At 33.8% G+C, this 16,623-nt stretch overlaps 2 protein-coding genes and 1 pseudogene across 2 annotated transcripts; 2 read left to right on the top strand and 1 right to left on the bottom strand.

The window, feature by feature from the left end:
• Window positions 1-2,394: 2,394 nt before the first annotated feature.
• On the bottom strand, window positions 2,395-2,581 carry LOC137805805 (small ribosomal subunit protein eS30z/eS30y/eS30x pseudogene; annotated as a pseudogene).
• A 3,791-nt stretch (window positions 2,582-6,372) lies between these two features.
• LOC137839078 (L10-interacting MYB domain-containing protein) lies at window positions 6,373-6,897 on the top strand. The gene is made up of 2 exons (XM_068648207.2): window positions 6,373-6,651; window positions 6,742-6,897. Exons 1-2 carry the CDS (start codon window positions 6,373-6,375, stop codon window positions 6,895-6,897), a joined length of 435 nt encoding a protein of 144 aa, XP_068504308.2.
• A 3,768-nt stretch (window positions 6,898-10,665) lies between these two features.
• Window positions 10,666-11,538, top strand: LOC137839077 (uncharacterized). The gene has a single exon (XM_068648206.2). The coding sequence runs from the start codon at window positions 10,666-10,668 to the stop codon at window positions 11,536-11,538; it is 873 nt and encodes a 290-aa protein (XP_068504307.2).
• Window positions 11,539-16,623: the final 5,085 nt, after the last annotated feature.

Here is a 16,623-nt window from a genome sequence, read left to right as displayed (position 1 = left end):
GGGATGAGCAGGGGTGCGCTTGACGTCTGGGGGATGAAGGGGACGGTTGCTGTCAGGACACACAGCTTTAATGGGTGCTGGTAGGATGTGTTATGCTGGTTTGGGTGATTCTGTTAGGGGCTATGTGTTGTATGCTTTGCAGGTTTGGTGACCCTGTTAACGGGTGCTGTTAAGATGTGCTTTGCGTGCAGCCCCCACGGATATCAAGTGAATCTGATGGTAGTGCGGCAACTCAAGGAAGTTGAAGCATAAGTCCATCTGGGGTTTGGGCATGCTGTTCGGAGGGCATATTTGAGGATGAGGTGTCCAAGGAATAGACTTAGGATGAAGGAGGAATGTGTGTTGCTGGATCGTGTCTGCTTTGGCCAAAACAACCTTAAGCTGCACATGCTTAAGGTTGTGCATTGAGGGTCTACAGATGCTTCAGGTTGTGTCTTTAGGGTCTACAGATGTAACCCAAATGGCCAATTCTGCTTCTGAAGATCATTACCACTGTGCTGTAGTATTGAAGTAAGAACACCTTGGGGTCTGCTGATAATAATGAATGGGATTACCGTGGTTTTTTGGTCTTAAACAAGAGGTAGATAGATTTTTCATGGGTTAAAGGGATGGGAGGGAGATGCTTTTAATATATGCAGTAGTATGTTTTCTGCTGGTGTTTGTGCTGTTCAATTGTTCAATTTTTTTCTAGTTTGGGAAGCCTCTGTAGTTTATGGTCTTTAGTGTTAAGTGCCCCCTAACTATGATTTGTATTGTTGTTTGTTTAAACTATGAGGGTATTATGTTTAAGGGTTGAGACACCCCTTAAGTATCTCTTTTTTATTCTATTAATTTATTGCTGATAAAAAAAAAATACATAACTTGTAGTAACATTTTCAAAGTAACATTTTCATAGTAACATAAAATGTTACGATACATAACTTTCAATTACAATAGTAATATTTTTTATATAAATATCACTATGAACAAAATAAATATAAATTTTAATTATTATAGTAATTATTTTTACATAAATGTTATTGTAGATATTATAACATTTTGTAAACCAATGTTACCATAAATAAATTTAAACTAGTATATATTTAAAATGTCACTAAAGTTTTTAAATACTATACAAGACTAAATTCTTAAAATTCACTCTCAGAATTATTTGTCTACTCTCAATCTTACCCCCTGTTTGTTTATATGGATGTGATGTTCACAGAAAAAGAAATGAGTAGATATTAACTATTTGGATCTAGGGTTGTATGGGGAAGTGAAGGAGAAGATATGCATGTGAACAGTAAATATCATCTCCCCTTAAAATGAAGAGATGTAGAGGAAAAGCCATGTCAGCATCCCTTATTTCCAAATTTACCCTCATTTGAATGTATCACGGTGCTTCATTTGAATGTATTAGTATTTTAAAAAAATATTGTACAATGTTTAATATATATATATATATATATAATATTTAAAATGAAGAAACAAATCATCATAAATTTTAAGGAAGTTTTAAGTTTGTTTATTATTTTATAAAATATAAATTATGTAAATAATGATAAACCAGTGTAAAAAAAATATAGTTAAATAAAATCTTCCATTTATATAGTAGTTATTAGAGTAAATCATGTGATACCTATTTTCAAGTTCTAATCAGATATTTTATTAAATGTGATTGGATTTAGTTTTTTTAAAGAAAAGAATATACTACAATTAAAACTGAAAATATTACCTAGGTTGGATCATGGGCATCACCAAAAGGTTATACTAAACATTTTTCATTTTATTTTATACTAAACATTTAATTTATTTAATATAAAAAATCCCTAAAAACAACCCATCACTTAAAATAATTTTATTATAACTTAAATTATTCATTAGAAACTGAAAAGATAATTAATATATTAAAATATGTATTTATGTATTATGTTATGTTTTATTTGGTTTAATTGACACAATACTTTTTAGATGACCCATGCATGCAGAAGCATATTTTCAGAAAAGGCATACTCATGTTGATAAAATATTGATTTTTATGTATCAAGTTGTGCTTCATTTGGTTTCAGGGGCAGAGTGTTTTTTATATAACCCATGCACGCAGAGCTTTTTATATAACCCACATGAAGTTTTTCTTGACCAAGGACTTGGTCCATGTGATTTACACGACACTGAGTGAATATCACAACTGTCATATGTGTCATATTTATATATAAAAAAGAGTTGAATATTTTTCTGTGAACTGTTGCATGTGAAGTTTGTTTATAAGCATTCTTCTGAACAAAATTATTCCTTCTCAAGTCCAACTTCTTGTGCCTCCATCCTATTTTTTTTTAACTATCAAACTTTCAGTCATCAATCAAATAAAAATAAAACAAGTGATACATTTTGCAAACTACGAAAACCCGTCATCCACACGCCCCTCACTTCTCCGACGAGTTTGGTCCACGCTTCTTACTGAATCCCACCACGGTCGGTTGTTGTATTACATTCGCTTGTGAGCGCGTCCTCGTGGCTTCTTCTTCTTGTATTGCTTGGCCACCTTAGGAGTTTGTCCTCTCGCTTTGTCCTCACGCACGAGAGATCCGTGAACCTTACCCATTTTGATGAATTGATGTTTCTCTCTCTGATACGTTCAGTTGCAACGGCTACCGGTAAAATCCCCCTCCATCCTAGTTCATATATACTTTGTGTTTTATGTTGTTTTGGCACTGCAGTTGTTTTGCTTCATTTTTTTTTTGTTCTATTAAATTTATTACAAAAATGCATGTTGTGCTTGTGCATTGGTGGTTTTAATATGTATTGGTGTTTTCTTTCTAAGTTGTGTGTTTTACTATTGCAGTGTTATTAATAGCAGGTGAGGTTTAAGAACTCTTGTTTGGTGCAGAGAATCAAATTATAACCTCTCATAATATTAGAGGCTTCCTAATCTTCTTCTTTCATGTTAGTCCTTAATTTTTTAAAGCTTTCAAGTTTGTTGGATTTGTTTAAACATGTACAAATAAAAGTTAAATTTGTATTGTTTAACATATATGGACGTAAAATGATCAAATTTTTAATTTAATTTTAATATTAAGGATATGTTTATGTTCTATTAAGTTTTTTTTTTAGTTAATATATGTCTTTAATATTATATTCACTTTTATGTTAGTTAATATATTTTATATTCAGTTTTGTATTAGTCAATAGGTCTTGTGTATTTAAATCATTTGTGGTATGATTTTTTTTAATAAATATATTGTTTATTCAAATTGATTTTTTCAATTTTTTGCAACTTTAAAATCTAAATTTCCAGAAAATCAACAATTTTTGTTCGAACCGTATTTTTCCCTTTTCTAAGAATTTAATTAATTAAATTATTTTTTAATGGTGCTTAAATAACTTTGTTAGGTTTACAGTTGAATTGGATCAAAATAAAAGATAAAATGTGTAAAATTTGAGACTTTTGTAAAGTAAGTTATTTATTTTAAATAAATTATATGTACTTAAAAAGTTACCTCCTTAAAAACTTAGTTTTAATAAAAAATTAGTTGTGATCTAAACCAAATTGTCCACTCCATTATAAAACTAATAAAAAAATTATTAATTTATATAAAATTTTATTATACATTAACAAACACTATATATTTAATTATTTCTTATTTCAATTAATATTTATTGATATAATTTATATGAGAATATGATTCTAAATCTTACACTTTTATAGGAACAATAAAAATAATAAAATAATGAATTTTTTTTTTAAAATTATAATTTAAAAATGGAGAGATATTTTTACCTTTAAGAATGTGTTTATAAGAACTGTCATTCTTTTAAAGGGACGATAAGTTTTTAAAGAAATTCGTTACCTCGTCGAAAAGGTGATACTCTTAATTAACAAAAACAAAGGGAAATAGTCTCTATCCACTTGAAATATTTATGTAAATCATGTTTATATGAATTTTATATACTAAATAAATCAACAAAATGTATTTTAATATATAAAATTTAAACAATTATATATTTGTTTTATTTGTGTAAAAATTCTACACAAGATATTTTTCAATGATTTTAATTAAATTTTAATTTAAATAACGTATTGTATGCTATTTTTGTTTATGGTCTATTTTGAAAATTAATTAAAACAATATTAAGGTATTTATTACGAGAAAAATAATTAATTACATTATATTTATTTTTAGGTTGTAGAAAATACAATTTTGTTGTAATTAGTGTACTGACCAGTCCTCAATCATCGAATCTAGGGAAGATCTCAAACATCGGACATTGGTGTCAGATAGTAAAGATGGGTCACGTAATGTGGGCCCCATAAATCATATCAGTTATCAGATGAAACACTTGGATATAAGAAAACCTAAGTCACGAGGGATCCTTGCATGTGGGGTGTATGGCGCATTCGGGCGCGACACAAGTAAAGAACCCTTGGAGGCGCTAAGGCCCATTAGGGTTAGAGTTTCTAAGGGCATGCATGCATGGCACTTGAATACTTAGGGCACCCATAGAATAGATGGCCCCGCAGCATTGGTGCATGAGTTGGTAGACGGCCATTCTGTTAGTCGTTGCACTCCAGTAAAGGGAAGTCCTATGTGCCAGAGTATGCTAAGATTGTGTAATAGCGAGGCAGGGATATTCCCCAAGGAACCCTAGACACGGGTAACAGAACAGAAGCAAACCCTAGTTACAACCTATATAAAGGGTGCTAAGAACCCTAACAAGGTACACCATTTTGAAGAATGAAATTACTTTATACACTTATTGTTTCTTTGCCCCTGTACTGACTTGAGCGTCAGAGTGCAAACGGTCGTCAAGGAGCCATTTGTCTTTGCAGGTGAGATTCTTCAATCAAGGAAGTCTGATTCTCAGGCGGAGATAGGCGGGCCAGAGACTGTCATTCGAGTCAACTGGCGAGTGAGTCAACCGACGAGAACAATTAGTAAAAAAAATGTTATTTATTTTAATAAAAAAATTAAGTTACATTTTTTATATTTATTGTGTAATCTCTTACATAAATAGTAACCCTAACCATAATACTAACATTATCCCTTAACCTAATAGTAGAAGCCTAACCCTAACTCTATAATTGTGACTAGTATGGTAACTCAATAATGACTAATGTGTAAGATTTATAATCTTATGTACAACCATTTGAATAATTTTTTTACATGGTTGTGTATTATGGAGGTCAACATTATTGGGATGGATAACAACAACAATTCGCTGCCACATTTTAAGGACGATAAGAATGAAAATTTTGATGAAACAATTGCAATTTATAACAATATTCTGAGTGCGAACATGAAATTAATTTTACAACTGCAAGAAAAAATACAAAAGAACACAAAAGTTGCATCATTTATGATCCTTTGCATCATTGCTTTTGGATTACATTTGTTGCGTATGTTAAGTGATACAACAGACTCTATTACCGAGTTTGAACCACGAAAAGAGCGACGCAGACAAGAGCTGGTGGAGTACTTGGTGCACACTGAACGTTCTCGTGACATTATTTTCATGAGACCACAAGCATTCATTCAATTATGTCAACGAATTAGGCAAACCAGACTTGTTAAGGATGCATATCGATCAACCGTGGAAGAACAACTTGCTAAATTTCTCCACATTATTGGACATAATGTCAATAATCGGAGTGGGAAGGAACAACCTCAGATTCAAGAATACTAAAGAATGCATTGATACGAGAGGATCCTCTTATTGTTCCGGAAGGTCAGTGAAGGTATTTGGGTCTGCATAACCATTTTTATTGAAGACGTTTCAGAACTAATTATGATTTGCACAATGTTTGTAGGGAAATACTATCTTGGTGATGTAGGTTTTGTGTTAAAAGGACAAATATTAACACCTTATCGAGGGGTTAGATACCATTGAAAAGAGTACTCTAAAAAACATCCACAAAATGCTCGAGAGTTGTTTAATCATCGGCATTCGTTGTTCCAAAACGTAATTGACAAAACTTTTGGTGTTTTGAAGAAGCGGTTCCCAATTATAACTAGTGGGACTGAGCCACATTACTCTTTGAACATTATGACAAATATAGTTTGTGCTTGTTGTATTATCCATAACTTTCTTCGCGTGGTGGACAATGATGATTCTTTCATTGAAGAATTTGATCGTGAATTGCTAGAACAAGATTTACAAGTTTCAGCTGCTCAACCTCATGAGGATGATTATAGGATAGGTTCAATATTAGAGACAATATAGAAAATGAAATGTGGCAACATTATGTAAACAATTAATTTTATGCAATAAATTGTATTTTGAATTTTTCTTACTCTTTGGCCCTAACTTTTATTACAATTTTTAGATGGATTGCGGTAAAAATGTTGTTGCAGTTTCATCAGGCAATTTGACAGATTTTACTAAGTGGACCCGGATATGGACTTAGCACTTTTAAGTGCAATGGTGGAAGAGGCACGACGAGGTTCAAGAGTTGATGGTAGTTGGACCACACAGGGCTATAACAACATTGTTATGGCATTACACGAGGTTGGAATGCATACCATAACAAAAAATCATGTCAAAAATCGTCAAAAAAGTTTGAAAGACAAGTGGAGGGAGGTGCACGATTTATTTTCTAGTCTTAGTGGTTTTGCATGGAACCAGAGCAGTAAAAAAATTGAGGCAGAGGACGAAGTATGGGATAGCTTGATCCAGGTACCATAATTAATAATGTTTACAACATTTCTTTAAACCCTAAACAAAGGATTATTACTAATATTTTTATTGACATTTTATTGGTTACAGGCAAAGCCTTCTGCTGGTAAATGGCGTGTGAATTCCATCCACAATTATGACCTTATGAGGAGTTGTGGTCGAATGTCAGAGCTATTGGAAATGGGGGGAGGACACCTCGACAGGCAAGCAGACATGGCCCAACGAAAAATATATGTGTCAATCTAAGTGATAATAACATGGATTACATACCAGAACCGCCAGAGTTTGATGCTCCCGATGCTCCTGATGAGGATCTTCCCCGCTCACCTAGACCACATGTCGAATCAACTAATAGTCCAAGCAATACTCAATCTACGCCCTCTCAGGCAACAAGTGAGACCTCCTCATCAAAGGGATCAAAGAGAAAAGCACCCATGGTGGATGTCATTGAAAATCAATTTTCCATGTTAAACAATAACCTTGCGATTTTTGGGTCCTACATGAAGCATGGTAATGAAGTGACCACTGATTTGGTTGAGATTTCTCGTATACAGGCGAACGCAACACAAGATGTAGCAGCATACATCAAACGACGCATCGACTATTATAGTGAGCATGTACACCATCAACGTCGCATAGCGTCCTACCAGTACTCTGAGTCTGATATCTGGTCTTTGTTGGTTGACATGAACATTAGTGATGAAAATCTCCTGGACCAATGCTACGACTTCTTGTGTGAAAACCCAGCTAAGGTCAAGCAACTATTTGGATTACCTGTCCAACGAAGAATGACAAAGTTGTTTAATATGAAGACTCAGCGTAATTCAATGGTGTTTAAGTTGTACTTTAAGGTTGCATTTCATTTTAGTTTGGTTGTGTTGTTTATTTGAGTCTTTAAATCATTGTGTTGTTGATCAAACTCTGTTGTTTTGATTGTGTTGTTTATCGAACTCGATTGTTTATCATTGTGTTGTTTTTCGGAGTCTGTTGTTTAATTGTGTTGTTTATCAAAGTCTTTAAATCATTGTGTTATTTATCGAATTATTTAAATGATTCACAATTTTCTTCTATTTACTCGTATTTACATTTTATTAATTTGTTCTCTACGCTATAAAATTGTTCATAATAGGTTATAACTTTATAATCTATGACATCCTCATCTGCCAAGAGGCTGAAAACCCATAAGGATAAAGCTTCAACACATGATTTTCATTTTTCTTTTAATATATTTGTCATGTATTTTTACATAATTTATTAATAAAAACTACACTTCATTATAAATATTAGTTATTAAATAAATTTAACTAACACAAATATTTAATAAAATAAATTAATAGTAATTAATTATTGAACTATATCGGATTATACTACCAATACATTTTTATCCTTATTTTTTATTATAATTTTTTTATGAAATCCTTTTCTATGGTTAATTAAGTTATATTTTTGTTGTCGTAGTATTTTTTAGATTGCTTTATTGTGAGGTTTTTTAATATTAAAAAAATAGTAATTTTATATTTATATAAGATGCGATTTATTTTTTAATTTTATAGTATATGTTTAATATTTAAAGAAATTATTTAAAATTCTGTTTTTATTTAATTTTTTGTTGTGTTTATATTAATATATTTCTAGGTATAGTTATTATGTTTGTGAGTTAAAATTTATTTCATTGTATTTTTTTATGAAATTTTTTTCTATTGTTTATTTACATTATATTTTTGTTGTTGTAGTATTTTTTATTTTTCATTACTAGAGGATTTTTAATATTAAAAAATAATATTATTTTTTATTTATATAAGATTTGATTTATATTTCAATTTTATTACTTGAAGATCTGTTTTTATTTAATTTGTTGAATACATATTTTTTTCTAATTATAATTTTTATATTATACATATTTACATTTAATATATATATATATATATATATATATATATTTTTAATTATAATTTTTAAATCTACTAAATATGTGAAAGTTGTTCATTTTTAAATAAAAATGAAGGAAAGGGTAAATCTGTAAAGTAACATTTCACACCTTTAAACAAAATTAAAATTCCTTCACAACCATCACATCACTCACAAATTCTCATAAACTTTCCTCACACATCCACCCTAACATACCCCAATCCAAACACCCTCACTTTCTTCACACATCCACTCTCTCAAATCCCCACACATCCCCTCCCTAATCCAAACAAAGCCTTAGTCTCATTTCTTTTCTCAGTAGTTTCCTTCCTTTCTCACTCTCTCATTTTTCTTCCTTTCTCAAAACATTTTCCTTACTCTCTCAATCTCGGTCTCGGGCTCGTTCCTCTTCCTTAGTCTTGTTTCACTCTCTTGTTCGCATTGTCTCCATCTTACTCGTTCTCCTCCTCTGTTTCCTCTGACACCTCTTCGCAATAGCTTTCGAGAGAGGGAGTGAAACTTCTCTCTTCCTCTGAGTCGCCGGAGTGGGATCAGAGTTCGAAGTGTTTCTTTGTTTCCGATTGAAGAAGAAGTTGTATAAAACCTCCGAGAACGAAGAGCAATGGAGGTAATTTCATTATTTCCTTTTATTTTCTCACAACACTCTTGCATTATTTTGTTTCTATATTTTGCTTTGTTTTCTTTTCTTACGTTTTCATTTTCCTATGTTTCACATACTGTGCAATGCTCACCCAGTGTTTGATAAAATGCTTGAATGATGGTGATTGATTCTTTCTCTGTTTGTTTAGGCTATGGTAGTTAATATATGCGTAGGATGCTAGTTGGTTGGGGTGTGATCGAGAGAGGGAAGGTGGGAGACGTTGACCATGACTTCTTGAGAGAATGAAGAAGGATGGAATAGTGTTGTGACGCTTTTGAATATGTTGAAGCATCTTTTAATGCTTATAGGTTAAAGGTTTTCTTAACATGATTTTCCAGTAAGATAAACTATTATGGTTAAATGTTTTATTAATTTTTTAATAACAATTTCAATTTCAACAAAAACTTAGATTTGGAAAACAACAACTCAGGACTATAAGGTGTTGCCTGAAATAAAGGATGTAGATGATTCCAGTGTGAAATCGGCTTGTAATGGTGAAGAGGTAAATCTAAGATTTCAAAAGACTTTTGAAAAATGCTCAGCAAACTACAAGTGAACGTATTCATATATTGAAAGTTTATATTATTGTAAAACAGAATCAGTATTGCAAATAAAAACAGAGCATGCGAGAAAACCCTAAAATCAAACGCACATGATCTAATGTGTAGAGATATTTTGCGGAATCCAAAACTGAAATGTTATCGTTGCATGCCCACTTTCCGTTTCTCCTTACTGGTCTTTCGAAATTGGAGAAGTTGTTTCCGCCCCTGCACTAGTGTCTTTCGAAAACGTTGTTGCAGTGGAGAAGTCGGAAGTTTTGAAGCACGTTGTTGTAGTTGACAAGCTGAATAGTTCAAAGCGGTTTCTGAAGATGCAACTCAGTTGCGAAATTGGTTGGTTACTCTCCCTATATAAAGAGAGCTCCACCCACTTCAGAAACGCATCTCACTGATTCACCTTTTTCATCTCCTTCACCCAACACCACCATGAAACCCTTCCTCTTCCTCTTACCTTTCACATTCTTTTTCTTTCTTTTTCTCTCTCATCATTTAATATTACTTTATTATAAGATTTTTGGGTTTATTGGATTATTACTCTTTTAAAGAGTAACTTGCTAGTTCCCATCCTCAAAAATTTCCGGGAAGTTCATGTTGTATCCTGGGGGACTTGCGCAATACACCGCGGATAAGTCCTTACGGACAGTGATCACTCACGCCTCGGGAAACTAATTTTTGTTCGTTTTCAAGCCTATTTTACTACAATCATAAGGACTTATGGCTGAAAATACGAACAACAACAACAACAAAACTGCTCCAGGACCGTCAAATGTTGTTTCCGCAATGCAAACCATTTTTGCGAAACCAATTCCGGATGTCTCCAAATTTGAAGTCTTCACCGGTCAGAACTTCTGACGTTGGCAAGAACGCGTGTCCACCCTATTGGACATGTACAGATTTGCTCTTGCACTTACAACTTCCAAACCCGACTCAACCACGATTGCGAAACAAGTTGACGATTGGATCCATGCAAATAAGGTATGTCGTCACACTTTACTCAGTGTGTTATCTAACGATCTGTTCGATTTTTATGCTTCTTATAAGAATGCGAAAGATATTTGGGATTCTCTTATCCTAAAATATACTGCTGAAGACATCGTCAGACAAAGGTTCGTAAATGCAAATTACCACTGCTGGGAGATGATCGAAGGCAAAGACATCAAAATCCAAATAAACGAATATCACAAGCTGATTGGAGATATTAAAACTGAAAGCATAACCTTCCCGGATGAATTCGTGTCTGAACTCTTGATCGAAAAGCTTCCACAATCTTGGACGGATTACAAACAACTGAAGCACAGACAAAAACAGATGTCACTATCAGATCTGATCACCTACATCATCATCGAAGACACAAACAGGAAGGAATGCGCTGCTGCAAAGTCCAAAACTCTGTCTGCTAAAGCAAACGTGGTAGAAGACAAACTAGCTCCAAAAAGGTACGACAAAAAATTTGATCATAAAAAGAAATATAATAAATTCTCTCGTCCCAGTGGAACTAACCCCACTTTCAAGAAAAAGGGTAATTGCTTTGTCTGTGGAAAGCCAGGTCATCATGCACCTCAGTGCAGACATAGGGCCAAAAACAACTATCCTCCTAAGGCAAATCTAGCCGAAGGGGGAGATAGTATTATGGCAGTCGTTTCACAAGTAAACCTTGTGACAATTGTGAGCAAATGGGTGGTGGACTCTGGGGCTACCAGACACATCTGTGCAAACAGAAATGTGCTTACCTCCTACAGAAGTGTGGGGGATGGATAAGAACAAGTATATCTCGATGACTCCAGGACAACTCCTGTCCTTGGAAAAGGAAAAGTTCTTCTGAAGCTCACATCTGGTAAAACTCTAGCTTTGAATGATGTGCTACATGTGCCATCAATTAGAGTTAATTTGGTCTCTGTGGCATTGCTAAGCAAAGTTGGGGTTAAAGTGTCATTTGAATCTGACAAGATTGTTATGACAAAAAACAATGTTTTTTTGTGGGAAAGGGATATTGTGATCAAGGCCTTTTTGTATTAAACATTTCTGAAATTATGAATGAATCTAAATCTTCTACTTATATTTTTAACTCGTATAATATATGGCATGCTAGATTAGGACATATGAATTCTTCATATGTTATAAAATTGCAACGACTAGGATTAATCAACATGCATGACAAACAAAATAGCAAAGTGATGTATGCGTAGAATCTAAAATAACGAAGAAAACATGTCACTCTGTAGAACGTCAAAATGAAATACTTGGTTTAATTCATACCGACCTTGCTGATTTAAAACAAACCATGTCTAGAGGTGGTAAAAATTATTTTTTAACTTTTATAGATGATTTCTCTATATACACCAAAGTGTATTTAATTAAAAACAAAGATGAAGTTTTTGACATGTTCTTAACTTATAAAGCGAAAGTAGAAAATCAACTGAATAAGAAAATTAAAAGAATTAGATTAGATAGAGGTGGTGAATATGTTTTATTCAATGACTGTTGTGTAAAATAAGGTATTATTCATGAAAGGAAAAATAGGACTCTTAAAGAAATGATGAATGCCATGCTTATTAGTTCTAATGCTCCTGATAATTTATGGAGTGAATCTCTGCTTACTGCGTGTTTTTTACAAAATAGGATACCACATAGGAAAACTAGAAAAACACTTTATGAGTTGTGGAAAGGTTATCAATCTAATCTGAAATACCTAAGAGTGTGGGGGTGTTTAGCTAAAGTGATGTTACCTGATCCTAAGAAAAGGAAAATAGGCTCTAAAACATCTGATTGTATGTTCTTAGGATATGCAGAACATAGTGCTGCCTATAGGTTTCTAGTTCTTAATAGTGATATAATTGAACGTAACACTATAGTAGAGACGAAAAACGTTGAGTTCTTTGAACACATCTTTCCGCTAAAGAGTAGTGGTACATCTGAACAACCTATAGATAGTGTTACTGATACCTTGAGTGAGGATGTTAGGAGAAGTAAAAGACAGAGAAAGGAAACATCTTTTGGAGATGATTTTTATACTTATCTAGTTGAGAATGATCCAATAAGTTTTTTAGAAGCTACTAGTGCTCCTGATGCTAAACATTGGGATAAGACCATTAAAACTGAGCTTGATTCAATTAAGAAAAATAATACATGGACCTTAGTAGATCTGCCTAAAGGAGCAAAACCCATTTGTTGTAAGTGGATCTTTAAGAAGAAGTACCATCCTGATGGATCCATAGAGAAATATAAGGCAAGATTAGTTGCTAAAGGTTTTACTAAAAAACATAACATATATTACTTTGATACTTTTGCCCCTATTACTAGGATTTCCTCTATCCCTGTGTTGCTAGCCTTAACATCCATCCATAAGTTAGCAATTCACCAAATGGATGTTAAAACAACTTTTCTGAATGGTGAATTAGAAGAGGAAATTTATATGACTCAACCTGAAGGATGTGTAGTTCCAGGTCAAAAGGAAAAAGTATGCAAACTTTTAAAATCTTTGTATGGTTTGAAACAAGCACCAAAACAATGGCATGAAAAACTTCATAATGTTTTACTTTGTGAAGGTTTTTCTACCAATGATGCTGATAAATGTGTGTATTCTAGATCTGAAAATGGTGAATATGTCATTATATGTTGTACGTGGATGACATGTTAATCTTTGGTACATCAATGATATAGTTTTTCAAACAAAATTGTTTCTTGGATCTAAGTTTGAGATGAAAGACATGGGTGAAGCAAGTGTGATTCTAAAAGTTAAAATCATAAGGAAGGGAGATAATATATTACTATCCCAAGAAAAATACACTGAGAAACTTCTAAAGAAGTTTGGTTACTATGACTTTAAGTTAGTGAGTACCCCTTATGATGCTAGCTCTAAATTAAAGAAGAACAGAGGAGAATCTATTTCTCAAACTCAGTATGCCCAGATAATTGGGAGCTTATTGCATTTAATGAGCTTTTCTAGACCAGATATTGCTTATGCAGTAGGTAGATTGAGTAGATACACTCTATGTCCTAGTCAGGATCATTCGGATGCACTTGCAAGACTCATGAAATACTTGAGAGGTACAATTGATTATGCCATTGAATATAGTGGATTTCCCGCTGTGCTAGAAGGATACAGTGATGCTAACTGGATCTCTAATTCAGATGAGACAAAGTCCACTAGTGGTTATGTATTTACACTTGGGAGTGGTGCAGTTACATGGATATCAGCCAGACAAACTATTATTGCAAGATCAACAATGGAATCTGAGTTTGTTGCTCTAGAAATGGTTGATAGTGAAGCTAAGTGGTTGAAAAACTTCTTAGCAAACATTCCTTTAGGAATGAAACCAACCCCATCTGTATCAATGCATTGTTATTGCAAATCGGCAATAGCTATAGCTAAAAATAAAAGCTGCAATGGAAAGAATATACATATACAATTGAGACATAATTTGGTGAAACAACTGTTAAAGAGTGGAACGATTTCTTTTGACTATGCAAGTCAGAACGGAATTTGGCAGATCTTCTGACAAAACCCCTAGGGAGAAAAATGATTTTAGAAACATAGAGGGGAATGGGACTTAAGCCACTTGCAAACAAACAAGTGATGGAAACCCAACCTTTGTGATTGGAGATCCCATGAATAAGGTTCATATGGGTAAAAACAAGTCACTTGTTAGTTCTGCTAGCACTGATATTGATTTTAAATCAATTTTGTCCATTCCTATGGTGTGTGTGAAAGTGCTAGATACTGCATAATCGAGAGGATAAACTTTGTGGTTAAAATTCAGAGGTAAAAGAGTTTTAATGATTTACAAAGTTTTAATGATTTTCATATCCCTTATGGGTGGTGTTTGATTTGCAGCATACACTTGATGAAATCACCTATATGAGTGTCAAGTGGGGCCGCTTGCATGAGATCTTAGCAAGATCTCTATAGCACTCATGAATACCGGGCACGTACATGGCCTAGTAGCGCAACACAACGATAACAACAAGTAATGTGGGGGTGTATTGTGATTGATAAACTTCTAATACATACTAAGTGTCTTGGTTCATATAGCTTGCTATACCAACTACACTATGTGTTAAGTTCATCAATCTAAGACTGGTTCATATAGCTTGTTATACCAGCTCTGCTGCATTACATCTTAGATGAACCCAAAATATTATTTTCTTTCTTTATCCCTATGTTTTATCTTTTGCAATATGTGGGGGATTGTTGTAAAACAAAATCAGGTATTGCAAATAAAAACAGAGCATGCGAGAAAACCCTAAAATCAAACGCATGAAGATCTAATGTGTAGAGATATTTTGCGGAATCCAAAACTGAAATGTTATCACTGCATGCCCACTTTCCGTTTCTCCTTACCTGGTCTTTCGGAAGTGGAGAAGTTGTTTCCGCCCCTGCACCGGTGTCCTTCGAAAACGTTGCTGCAGTGGAGAAGTCGTTCCACCCCTAAACGCCTAGTCTTTCAGAAGTTTTGAAGCACGTTGTTGTAGTTGACAAGCTGAATAGTTCAAAGCGGTTTTTGAAGATGCAAATTAGTTGCGAAATTGGTTGGTTCCTCTCCCTATATAAAGAGAGCTCCACCCACTTCAGAAACGCATCTCACTGATTCACCTTCTTCATCTCCTTCACCCAACACCACCGTGAAACCATTCCTCTTCCTCTTACCTTTCACATTCTTTTTCTTTCTCTTTCTCTCTCATCATTTAATATTACTTTATTATAAGATTTCTGTGTTTATTGGATTATTACTCTTTTAAAGAGTAACTTGCTAGTTTTGATCCTCGGAAATTTCTGGGAAGTTCCTGTTGTATCCTGAGGGACTTGCACAATTCACAGTGGATAAGTCCTTACGGACAGTGATCACTCACGCCTCAGGAAACCAATTTTTGTTCGTTTTAAAGCCTATTTTACTACAATCGTAAGGACTTATGGCTGAAAATACGAACAACAACAACAACAACACTGCTTCGGGACCATCAAATGTTGTTTCCGCAACGCAAACCATTTTTGCGTGACCATTTCTGGATGTCTCCAAAATTGAAGTCCTCACCGGTCAGAACTTCTGACGTTGGCAAGAACGCGTGTCCACCCTATTGGACATGTATGGAGTTGCTCTTGCACTTACAACTTCCAAACCCGACTCAACCACGGTTGCGAAACAAGTTGACGATTGGATCCATCCAAATAAGGTATGTTGTCACACTTTACTCAGTGTGTAATCTAACGATCTGTTCAATGTTTATACTTCTTATAAGAATGCGAAAGATATTTGGGATTCTCTTATCCTCCAATATACTGCCGAAGACATCGTCAGACAAAGGTTCGTAATTGCAAACTACTATCGCTGGGAGATGATCGAAGGCAAAGACATCAAAATCCAAATAAACGAATATCACAAGCCGATTGAAGATATTAAAACTGAAAGCATAACCTTGCCGGATGAATTCGTGTCCGAACTCTTGATAGAAAAGCTTCCGCAATCTTGGACGGATTACAAACAACAACTAAAGCATAGGCAAAAACAGATGTCACTATCAGATCTGATCACCCACATCATCATCAAAGACACAAACAGGAAGGAGTGCGCTGCTGCAAAGGCCAAAACTCTGTCTGTCAAAGCAAACATGGTAGAAGACAAACTAGCTCCAAAAAGGTACAACAAAAATTTTGATCATAAAAAGAAATATAACAAATTCTCTCGTCCCAGTGGAACTAACCCCACTTTCAAGATTGTGGTTTGTTTCACTGTCAATTTCTTTGTCTATATAAGATACGAACAAAACTTGTATACAGTTTCTTGAGTACTAATTATGCTGATAACTGAATTGGAATGAGAGTTTTATCTTGACAGTTTGAGTAAT

This window comes from Phaseolus vulgaris, chromosome 3, assembly GCF_051622355.1.
Source record: "Phaseolus vulgaris cultivar YP4 chromosome 3, ASM5162235v1, whole genome shotgun sequence".
Lineage (NCBI taxonomy): Eukaryota > Viridiplantae > Streptophyta > Magnoliopsida > Fabales > Fabaceae > Phaseolus > Phaseolus vulgaris.
This window is presented reverse-complemented; position numbering and strand designations above follow the sequence as displayed.

Excerpts from the sequence above, each read along its gene's own strand:
- LOC137839078 (XM_068648207.2), top strand. The coding sequence starts at position 6,373 with ATGGACTTAGCACTTTTAAGTGCAATGGTGGAAGAGGCACGACGAGGT. Across the intron at positions 6,652-6,741 it reads TATGGGATAGCTTGATCCAG|GCAAAGCCTTCTGCTGGTAA; the intron begins GTACCATAATTA and ends TATTGGTTACAG.
- LOC137839077 (XM_068648206.2), top strand. The coding sequence starts at position 10,666 with ATGTACAGATTTGCTCTTGCACTTACAACTTCCAAACCCGACTCAACC.